At 49.7% G+C, this 11656-nt stretch overlaps 1 protein-coding gene across 1 annotated transcript in view; it reads right to left on the bottom strand.

Annotated features, from left to right (window-relative positions):
* Positions 1–10876, bottom strand: part of FOXP4 (forkhead box P4) — a 37482-nt gene extending 26606 nt beyond the window's left edge. Inside the window, exon 1 of the mRNA XM_007936267.1 lies at positions 10661–10876. Coding sequence (XP_007934458.1) covers positions 10661–10876 — 216 coding nt within the window. The remainder of the gene's footprint in view (positions 1–10660) is intronic.
* Positions 10877–11656: the final 780 nt, after the last annotated feature.

Consider the following 11656-nt stretch of genomic DNA (forward strand, 5'->3'; position numbering starts at 1 on the left):
CTTAGGAGCTCTGGTAGCATAATGGCTAAAGCACTTGACTGCTAACCAGAAGGCTGGCGGTTCAAACCCACCAGCCACTCCTCGGAAGGAAGGTTGGGCAGTCCTACTTCTGTAGTGATACTGCCTCGGAAACCCAAGGAGGGGTCGCTATGAGTTGGGGCCGACTCAACGGCACATAACAACAACAACATAAACTACTTGCCACCTCGTTGGTCCTCACTCATGGCGACTCCGTGTGCGTCACAGTAGAACTGTGCTCCAGGGCTTTCAAGGGCTGATTTTTCAGGAGGAGAGCACCAGGCTTTCCTTTTGAGATGCCTCTGAGTAGACTTGAATTTCCAACCGTTCAGTTTTAGCAGCCAAGTACGTTAACCGTTTGTGCTGCCTAGGGGCTCCATGTGCGTGTGTGTACACGTGCACGCACACATACGCACACTTGCACAGGCTCTGGGGCTCCAAGTAAAATGTATTCCTTAGCATTGCTCTAGTTCATTTTACAGATGAGAAAATGGAGGTCCAGAGAGGGATGGCGACTTGCCCAAAGTCACACAGTGGCAGAGACAGAATCTGAATCCCTGGTCTGAAACTGGGCTCTGCGTAGGGAAGAGGGGCCAAAGGCTCGATAGGCAGGATGGAGGACTCACTAAAAAAAAATCTGGTCTCATGGGGCACAATAGAATGTCCCAGTTAGAACGGAAGAAAAATGTAGACCAAAACTCATAAAAAAAAGACCAGACTTAGTGGACTGATAGAGACTGGAGGAACCCCTGGTACTATCGCCCTAAGACACCCTTGAACCTGGAATCAAAGCCCCTCTCAGAGGTTACCTTTCAGCCAAATAATAGACTGGCCTTTAAAATAAATAGTAACTGTGGAAATTGCAATCAATGTCATGAAACAAAATGTGTACGAAATGCTGAATAGAAAACCAATTTACTCTGTAAACTTTCACCCAAATCACAATAAAGTGTTAAAAATTAAGTAAAATAAGCAATAATACCCATGAGGCGTGTGCTACTTAGAACAATAAACTACATGAGATCAAAAGGCAACATCTGCCCAAAAGTAAAGATGAGAAAGCAAAGAAGGGCTGGGAAACTGGAGGGATGGTCACAGGAAAGGCAGGATGGAAACAAGGAGAGTGCTGACACATTGGGGTGTGAGTATAGCAACCAATGTTACAGAACAATTTCTGTATGAATTGCTGAATGGGAAACTAATTTGCTATGAAAACCTATATCTAAAACAATAAAATTCTGGTCTCATTTGGGATGTAGTGAGGGGTAGTCAAAATAAACAAAATCCAAATTTGTTTTGTCTCTAAGTATTTGGCTGATTTGGGCAAAACTGAAATTCAGTTTTACTTAACTTATGTTGATAATTAATTCTAATTGGAAGCTGGCTAGATTTAGGGGAAGGAGGCACTAGGAGGGTTTAGAGAGTGCTGGCCCACTTTTTTGGTGGCCCACTTTACCCCCATCCCAAACCTGAAAAGCACCCCCTTCACCCTCTGTGCCATAATGAGTTTCGAGTCATTTATCAGTGATTCAACAAGTATTTATTAACCCCTGTAAGGCACCCCTGGGAGCTCTGGTAGCATAGTGGCTAAGGCACTTGACTGCTAACCAGAAGGCTGGCAGTTCAAACCCACCAGCCATTCCTCGGAAGGAAGGTTGGGCAATCCTACTTCCGTAGTGATAATGCCTCGGAAACCCAAGGAGGGGTCGCTATGAGTCGGGGCCGACTTGATGGCACATAACAACAACAATAAGGCACCCTTGGGACCCAGGCCCTGGGAACACTGTGTATTTGCTTTAAGGGGGCTCTCATTCTAATGGAGTGAGAAAGACACTAAACAATGAGACACACAAACCATGAGACAGTGGTAAGTGTCACGCAGAGGATGGCTGATGGGCTACTCAGACTGTAAGGTCAGGAAAGACCTCTCTGAGGAGACATTTAAGATGAGAAAGAGCCAACTTTTCCTGGGGGACACTACTCAAGGTGAAGGAAACAGCCCTAGGTGGGGAAGAAGCTTAATGCATTGTTGTTGTTGTTGTTATATGCCGTCAAGTCAGCCCTGACTCATAGCGACCCCTCCTTGGGTTTCCGAGGCAGTATCACTATGGAAGTAGGATTACCCAAACTTCCTTCCGAGGAGTGGCTGGTGGGTTTGAACCATCAGCCTTCTGGTTAGCAGTCAAGTGCCTTAGGCACTACCAGAGCTCCTACAGATTAGTAACTTTATAGTTGGGCCAGTGTAGCCAAATAGAATGGCATGAGATGATGTCCCAGAAGTAAGCCAGGGCCATATCACACAGGGACATTGATTTTTTTTTTTAAATCTCATCCTACACTTGGAAAAAAAAACATCGGAAGATTTTGAGCAGGAAGTTAATATAATCCCACAGCCCCTTGATGGTGCAGATAGTTAACACACTCGGCTGTTCACCTATTGGTGGAAGGTTTGAGTCTGCCCCAAGGCACCTTGGAAGAAAGGACTGGAGATCTAGTTACGAAAAAAATAATGAAAGCCCTGTGAAGCACAGTTCTACTCTGACACACACCGGGTTGCTGTAAATCAGAGTTGACATGAGGGCAACTGGTTTCTGGGATATTATAATCTCAAAGGGTAGATACCTAACCTACTGCTAATAAACCAAAAACCAAACCCACTGCCTTAGAGTCAGTTCTGACTCATAGTGACCCCCACTGGGTTTCTGAGGCAGTAAATCTTTATGGAAGTAAATCTCCCTATCACCTTTCTGAGGAGTGGCTGGTGGGTTTGAACCCACCAACCTTCTGGTTAGCATTCAAATCCCTCACTAGGCCACCAGAGCTCCTGCAGCTAATAAACAGTAGGTGCCTAATAAGTAGTTGTTAATGTCAATTAAACAGGAAATACCTCTTCATCCACCCTTGCAACTCCAGGGACCAGAAAGTGTAGGGAGAGGGCACAAGGAGAAGAGGTCAGAGGCCAGTGGCCCCAACCACTGAGGGACATGACCTGGGGAAGCTCCAGGTTCTCGACTAGGCAGACTTTGTCCTCCAGCATAGAGACATAAAAATAAAATTACAAGAGGGTGGGGAAGAAGAGACCATAAAACCCCTGAAGTGATTCTATACCTTTTTCTCTTGGAAAAAAAAAAAAAAAGCTTTTTGGAAAAGGCTGTAAATTTTTTTTACACCAACTCGTAAAAATGACATCACGCATTCTCAAATTAGAACCAATAAAATGAAAACCAGAAACACACAGACAGGCCCATGTGGGTTGGAGACTGTATCCCGGGTGCATAGCCCCAGATTCAGGACTCCTTCCCGGCCAAGTATCCTGAAAATGCCTGCTCACCACAAGGAAGCTGGACTCTCACCTCCAGGAGAAAAGAATTAACAAATGTTCCCGCGTTTCTTTAAGCTGCTCCGGCTCCTTCCCAGGCCCACGCCCCCTGCAGTGGCTGTGCTCAAACTCTGGCTTGGTGGGGCAGCACACAGACCTCGGCCTGCTTCCAGCCAGGGTACGGTCGTGGGTGCAGCCGGGCAGCCTGCTCTAGCATCCAGCTCCTCCAGGCCAATATCAGCACCGTGGAGCGTGGGTGGAACTGGGTCTTGGGTGAGGCCTCTGGGGACTCCAAGGGCTGGTATAGGGGGAGGAGCTGAAATAGTATGGGGTAGTGGTGCAGTAAAAGCGCTGCTGTTCCCTGTGGGTTTTAAGTTGCCCTCTGTGGCTCCTAGACAAATTTCCACAAGGTGTTTGTGGTGTTCTGAAGCAGATCTATTCTGAGGTCTGAGTTCAGATCAAGGATCCCTGGTGGCGCAGTGGTTAGCAGCTTGGCTACTAACCCAAAAGTTGGCCGTTTGAACCCGTCAGCTGCTCCATTGGACAAAGATGTGGCAGTTGGCCCCCTTAAAAGATTGTTGTTGTTGTTTTGCCGTCGAGTCGGCCCTGACTCATAGCGACCCCTCCTTGGGTTTCCGAGGCAGTATCACTATGGAAGTAGGATTGCCCAACCTTCCTTCCGAGGAGTGGCTGGTGGGTTTGAACCGCCAGCCTTCTGGTGAGCAGTCAAGTGCCTTAGGCACTATGCTACCAGAGCTCCCCCTTAAAAGATTAGAGCCTTGTAAACCCTATGGGGCAGTTCTACTCTGTCCTGTATCATAGCTATGAGTTGGGATCCACTGGATGGCAATGGGTTTGGGGTTTTTGGTGGTGTTGTTTTAAGGGGTGGGATAGGGGTGGTTGTTGCTTCAGAGCCTAGATGAACTTCCTACCTTCACTAGCCACTCTAGTCGGCTATAATATGAGATTTAGAGGGGTGATGTTTAGGGCATGCCATTCCCTTCCAAAGGATTTTCACTGGGGCTCCTCTGGATAAAGCAGCCCCTTAGGAAAAAAGTTAGCTGACCCACTGTGAATCCCCAATCCATCCCGCACGTTTTTCTGAAGGTTCAAGGCTGAGTTCAGCACTGATGGCATGGTGCTGGCATGTGGCTCTCCCCACTTCACTTACTGACACTAAATCTTCCACCCTCAGAAGAGAAATACATACAGCCTTCTTCAAATTCTCTCTTCTTTCCCCAAAGTCCTAATAGTAAGGACAAACTCTTGCATAAAATGGGGTGAAGGAGAGAAGGGAGGGGGTTCTGAATTCCCTATCAAAGCCTACTATTATTGAGTCTATTCTGACTCACAGTGACCCTATACAGAGTAGAACTGCCCCCAAGGGTTCCCAAGGCTATAAATCTTTACTGAAGCACACTGCCTCATCTTTTTTCCCATAGAGTGGTGGGTTCGAAACACCAACATTTTGGTTACCAGCCAAATGCTTTAACCACTGTGCCACCAAAATGAAAAAAAAAAAAAAACCCTCACTACTTTCGAGATGGATCTGACTCATAGCCACCTTGCCCTGGGTTTCTGAGGCAGTATCACTACAGAAGTAGATTGCCCAATCTTCCTTCAGAGGAGTGGCCTGTTGGGTTTGAACTGCCAACCGTCAGGTTAGCAGTCAAATGTCTTAGGCATTATGCCACCAGATCTCCTACTGTGCCACCAGAGCTCCTGAATTCCATATCAGGAAGGAAGGATATAGTGGTAAAGTAGGCTGGCTCCTTCCTGATCCCAAGAAAGCAGGGTTTGGGGATCCCTCCCTCAATCCCTGGGCCTCTTCCATCCCTCCCTCCTTATCACAGTGCAACTCCCTCCTAAGGAAACTTCCCTTGTTGGGCTGGGGGACGGACACACTAAATAGGATGGCCTTTGGCTTAGAAACCCAGGAAGGGTACAAGAAGGGGAAGTTAAGGCCCCCTCCCCTGACACATCGTCCCACAACCCCATACCAGGTCATCTCCTTCTGCAGCTCCCTTCTCAGGCCAGACCTCCTCCCACCATTTCCAGGGAGGGAAGAGCAATTTATAATATAAGCATCTCCCAGTGGCTATTGGAGAGCAGGGGGTACAGAGGGGGGAATGATGACAAAGGCCAACTTCCCCGCCTGAAGTCCTAAGTCTACCCCCTGAGGAGTTCAGGCCCCAGCTCTCCTTTTATACCCCCAGCACCTCCTGAGGAGGGAGGGGCTCATTCTCTAGAAGGAAGAGGAAAGTCCAGAAGGCATGGGGACCAGAGATAAAAGGTAGAATCTGGGGCATAGAGGTGGGAGTACAAAAGAGAAATGTGCCCTAGGCCTGAAAAGACAACTGTTGACTCACTCCCTCTGAGTGTGTTTGTGTGTAGGTGGGGGTACTAATTCACCTCTGAACCTTCCCCTCTCATCTCATCCCCATAAGTAGCTTGGTCAGAGGAGAGCCAGATGGGGAGGAAAAGGAAAAGAAAAGTCTCCTCCATTCTTCTTCTTCCCCTCCCCCAACTCCCTGACCACTGTCCCCCCCCCCGCCATTTCTTTAAAGGGGGGTAAGTTAAAAGCCTATTAATGTGCAGAGCCCCCCAACCCTTTTGAATCTCCTCACAGGATGTGAACAGGGTGGGATTTGGCCCCGGTTGCCACAGCAACTGCAGTGGGAGTTCCCAGACGCTAGGCAACCCTCCTGTGACCCTTGCTGACCTGTCACCCCCGCAACCCGTGGACAATGGGAGTGTGAGATCCAGAGGCCCAGGATGCCTTTCAGTGCAGCCGCTAGCAGTTCAGCCTGCCCCCACCCCGCCTGGCTCAGCCCTCCTGGCCCCAAGTCCAGTTCTCCTCAGTCAAAATGTCCAGCCTAGCATCCAGGACCTCCTCAGGATCTCTACCTCTTAAAAGCAGTTACCCACTTATCCCAGCACTCATTGCCCCCAATCAGAGCACACAAAGGGTATTCGTGGGTTCCCTAGAGAAGCACCCATGCACACTGGAACATTCTCATAAATGTTTAGGATAACATTTTAGGTGAAATTAGATTAGGGTAAAACACAAGGGCAGCCTTCAAAGAAAACCATCAAAGAAAGGAACTATGTGAGGGAGGGGGCAGTAGGAAATGGGGCTTTGCCTTGGTGAAGGATGGGGTTTCCCCGCAGCTGAGCGTCACCTCCTCCAGCTGGCCAGCACAGGGCCCAGCACAAATCAAGTTTCAATGCCTGTTTGATGAATGAATGAGTGCTCCAAGGCCTGCCGTACGCCCCGCAGTACCTTCTTCCCAGGGTAGATTCTCTATGAGGCATGAGACTGGAGACTTGGTCAAAGCCCCAAGGACAGAGTGGAAGTCATGTGGCCCCATCCCTCACCAACAAGGGGGCTGGCAGGGAAGAGGGACCTGAAGCTAGGGCCTTTAATGCTGAGATGGGGCAGCCAGTCTAAGAAAGACCTCTCTAGTTAGGCCCAACATGGCAGCTAAGCCAAATCACACATACGCACACCACCACCACCCCTCACCGGCCCTCCCATCTCTGTTTAAACAAGCTTCGTTGCATGGAAACAAGTGCCTGCTCTTGTTCCAAAGTGACGTGGCCGCCCTCTTCAGCAGTGTTTGTTTCTGCCTGAAGTCCCATCACAGGCCTGACTTCTGACTTGCCCTGTTTCTCTCTCTCCCTCCACTGTCAACTCATTACTCCCTAAGGCCAGGATTGCATTTCCAGGGCTTGTTTACGCAGAGCAGAGGGACAGGGACCATCAGACAGATGGAGGGAGAAGGGCTCGGACAAGGAGGATAGGACCAATGCATCATCTGCAGGTCTACTCCCAAACCCCTTCCCCTAGAGTTCACAGCTGGCACTAGAGCTAGTGTCTCTTGTTTATAAAAGGAACCTATTTTAGGCTGATAATGGAGTGCCTCCATTCACTCATCAACAGACATTTATTTAGCACCTATTATATTCAAGGTCTTGCTCCCTCCATCTCCCGCAGGGGACTGCATGGATGTAATAGGAGCAAACAGAGTATGCTCTGAGCCCTGAACTAGGATTTGAGAGACCAGAGGTCCCACTGCACCTTTACTGTGTCACTCGTCCAGTGACACAGTAAAGTCAGTAAGTCAGTAAGTCAGTGCCTACCTCTGGGCTGCCTCCTCATCTCTGAAGTGAGAATAATATTATCAGCCTCCCAAAGATGAAAGGAGTCTTAGTGGTGCAAGAGTTAAGTGATCAGTTGCTAATCAAGGTTGGAGGTTCTAAATGATCTCGCAGCTCCACTGTAGAAAGACCTGGAGATCTGCTTCCATAAAGATTAAAAAAAAAAAACCCAAGTCACTGCCATTGAGTTGATTCCGACTCCAAGGTGGTAAATCTTTACAGAAGTAGATTGCCCAATCTTCCTTCCATGGAGCAGCTGGTGGGTTTGAACCGTGAACCTTCTGGTTAGCAGTCAAATAAAAACCCTACTCTGTCGCATAAGGTCACTATGCATCAGAATCAAGTCAATGGCACTCAACAACAACCCAGGGATGGAAGGTGATTAAACAACACAGGGTACGTGGGGAAAAAAAAGACCCAAGCACCCAACAGATGCAAGGTATTTGATTATCCTCCAAGGTATTTGTTTATACGTCCTTGTTGTGGCTGGGGTTGAGATGGAGAAGAAATGTGAGGGGCCAGGTTCTCTTTACTATAGCTGTGGTATCCCATGGATAGTCATTTGTTGTTGGGGTGCCAGAAATGTTACCCCTAAAGCTCCCCACAGAAGCTTGTTCATATATTGGGTGGTGGAGGGATAGTCCACAGATGGTTTCATTTTAATTAAAATTTTGTAATTTTAATTTTGCAGGGTTCTTTTCATAGTTTGGAGCCAACAAAACCTTTTTAAAGTCTCAAATATTTTCCTTGGCCCTGGGCACTAAGCCCATAGTGAGCCTAAATGGATAAAACAGCCCACCGCCTGCCTCCTCCCAATCCCCACCCCAGTTTCTTTGTGAAACAGATATAGGATTTTCCAGGACTTTGGGATATTCCCCAAAACAAACAGAAATAAATGGAACTTGGAATATAGAGGGTAAAACATGGCTGATGTGCAAGAAGAAGGAAGAAACCTGATCGGTACAGACAGTTCTCTTTCCCCGCCCTACACATCTCCACAGTTTTCCAGACTTATCTGTGTCCACTGTTTAAATAATTTTTAAAAAGAAAATCCCCAGTTTTAGTACTCTTCTCTGTTGTTGGAGGATGCTGTCGAGTCAATTCCGACTCAACCTACCCCATGTGACAGAGCAGAACTGCCCCATGGGGTTTTCTAGGCTCTGCAATCTTTATGGGAACGGATCACCGGGTCTTTCTTCTGCACAGAGGCTGGATGAGTTTGAACCATCAACCTTTCGGTTAGCAGCCGAGGGCTTAACCAGTGCACCTCCAAGGCTCCTGTGCTACATTTAAAAGTTTTCATAGTTTTGCCTGCCTAGAAGTGCAGGAGGAGAAGAGCTGGCCTTGTAAGATGAGTGGACTTACAGACTTCTGGTGGGATGTTTTATTATTTTGATAAAGGATGAGATTTTGCCTTTGACCTTCTGTCCCCAGTGGACAGCACAAATCTGTGGATCTTCCCCCGGAGAATCTGCTTAAGGATGGCTTGGGAGATGCTGATAAACTCCCCGGACCATCTCCCTGGAGAAAGGAGCCAAACCTTTCTTGCTCCAGTCTCCACCGTTTCCAAGAGGAACTGATTTTTAAAGTTCTCAATTCCATTCACTCCACTTTGTGTCCAGCCAGTGTGAACAGAGATTTCACACTTATAATCTTATCTGATCCTAACAACTCTGTTCTTTAGGTGCCAAGAAGCCCAAGGCTCAGGGAGGCCCACAATTTCTTAGCCAAGGTAGTATCCCTAGGAGGGACTGGCTGTGATTTTGCCCAGGTTTTTTCAGTTCCTGCTTTAGTGCTGACTTATCAGCTCAGTGTGGGGTATGGGGCTTCTGACAGTGTTACCTCCAGTCTGACCTCTAGCTCCTTGGAAAGGGCCTACTAGGAATTATGGAGAGGTGGCAGGACCAGGGGTAGGGGTATGTGGAAGGGTGCTGGGGAGAGAGAAGTGCCTTTGGGGGAGGCAGCATGAGGACAATGAGGGCAGTGTGGCTACCTGCATCTGTGAATACAAAACAAAGGAGTGGGGGCACTGGGCAGAGAGGTGCAGGGAGGCCAGTGTAAGACCCTGCCTTTCCGCATTCCCAGCAGAGCCCCCAGGGGCCAGGGCCACCAGCAGTGATTGGAGGAACCAAGTCAAATAAGAGGAGAATCCCAAGGCCGGGGCTGGCTGGGCCGGTTCTCCTGAACTTGTCAAGCATGATTCTCCCTTTTTCACTAGGTGGGGCTGGGACGTGGGGCCCCTGCTCTGTCATCACCCAGTCAGGCTCCCCACACTAGTGCCTTTCTATCTGCAGAGAGGCTGGTCCTGAACTCCTGGACTCTGCAGTTCAGGGTAGGGGTGATAGGGGTGGGGAGAAGACAAGAGGACACAGAGAAGCCTACCCTTGCCTACCCCCCTTGGCCTTTTTGGAGCTGCTCTGGCCTGTGGTATGGCACAGCGGTTAAAGCTCTTGGCTGCTAACTGAAAGGTCAGCAGTTCGAATGCAGCTGCTCCAAGGGAGAAAGACATGGCAATCTGTTTGCATAAAGATTACAGCCTTGGAAACCATATGGGACAATTCTATTCTGCCCTATAGCATCACTATGAGTTGGAATTGACTAACCAGCAATGGAATGGGCCTGAAAGTTTACAGTCTTCACAACTTGGCTCAGAACCCAGGCAGAGATGGAAATGAGAATATTTTATAAAACACATGAAAGGAAGATACTTCTGCATGATCACTCTCTCCCCTGATGCACACATACCTAATTCTGGCCCTTCCTCCCCAGCCCCTCTCCACTCCAGTAACTTACTAGACAGGATGCTGTCCCAAGCACAAGCTTCTAACCCAAGATGAACACCCTCAAGTGGGTGATCCCGGGGAAAGTGCTACTACCCCAGGCATCTGTCTCTCCTTGCTGGCATTTCCTGAAGATGTTCCAAGCTCTCGCATTTCAGGCCTCCCAGGTCTGTCTCTTGGGAATGCTGTGCTGCCTGGCCTCAAGGTGGCTGCAGGAATGCGAAGGGCGCTACAGGGGTCCTTGGAGGCCGGACCTTCTCAAGAATGTTAAAGTGAAGCTGCTAGGCAGAGCAGCTGGGCCCCAGGGGCCAGGCTGCAGTGGGATGTGGCCTGGTGCGTCCCTTGCCCCCTCCCCAGAAGCAGGGAGGGGCGCAGCTCCTACCTGTTGCTGCTGGAAGTGCAGCAGTTCCGCAGGGCTCATCTCGCCGTTGCTATCTGCGCCAGCGGCCACGTCCCTACCAGAGCCGCCTCCCGCTGTGCTTGCGGCTCCGGCCCCGCCGCCGCCGCTGCCGCCATCGGCCTGCCCGGAGAGGCTGCCCACGCCATTCTGACTGGACGGAGCTGACCTGATTGTCTCTGAGGCGGATTCCACCATCATGTCGCTCTAGCGGGACCTGGAGGGGGAGGAGAGACGCGAGGGAGGGGCTGAGGCTCGAGACTGGACTGGCAGGGCCAGATGCACTCAGGGCAGCAACTGATGTCCCTCAACCCCCCCCACCCCCGACTCCACAACACAACCACCACCACTGAACCCGGTCGCTCCTGGGGTGTCTCTTCCTACTCAACTTCCCAGAGATCACTCATGGGGTGCATCCCCTTGTCACCAGTCCCCTAAGGCCCTGGTAAGGGCAGCTCTCCCGTGACGCTAAGGCCGCCCCACCGCCCCCTCCGCCGCTTTCCACTGCTTTTGGGAGACTTCTCAGAGACTCCAGGTGAGAGAGGGCAGGAGGAGACGCCCTCACCCCACCCCTCCATTCCTAAACCAGTTCTAGCTTTGCCCTCCAGGCCTGGGGGTAGGGAGAGTGGCTTGAACTGAGGAGGAGGCATGGAAGGGGTCCTGCAAAGACCTAAATGCAGATGAGCTACTCCCCACAGACATGCCATATTGTTCTTCTTCCTCCCAGTCATTGCCTTTGTTCTTGTTTCTGTCTAGTTATGAAGTTTCCCCAGGGGTGGGTTTCCATACAAGAGTCTCTTTCCCCAGTACACAGAAAGGCTCTAATCAGCATTTGTTCTACAGCATAAATGGCTGCCATTACCAAGCACCTAATGGGAGCCAGACACTCAGCTAGGCCAGGAGAGGAGGTATGCAATGAAGGCAGCCCTGGCTTCTCTGACCCCCCATTCTAAAGCCCTCAGCCCAGTGGCTGGCCCAGAG

The sequence above is a fragment of the Orycteropus afer genome, unplaced genomic scaffold (assembly GCF_000298275.1).
Source record: "Orycteropus afer afer isolate SDZICR_OR568_19922 unplaced genomic scaffold, OryAfe1.0 scaffold00034, whole genome shotgun sequence".
Classification (NCBI taxonomy): domain Eukaryota; kingdom Metazoa; phylum Chordata; class Mammalia; order Tubulidentata; family Orycteropodidae; genus Orycteropus; species Orycteropus afer.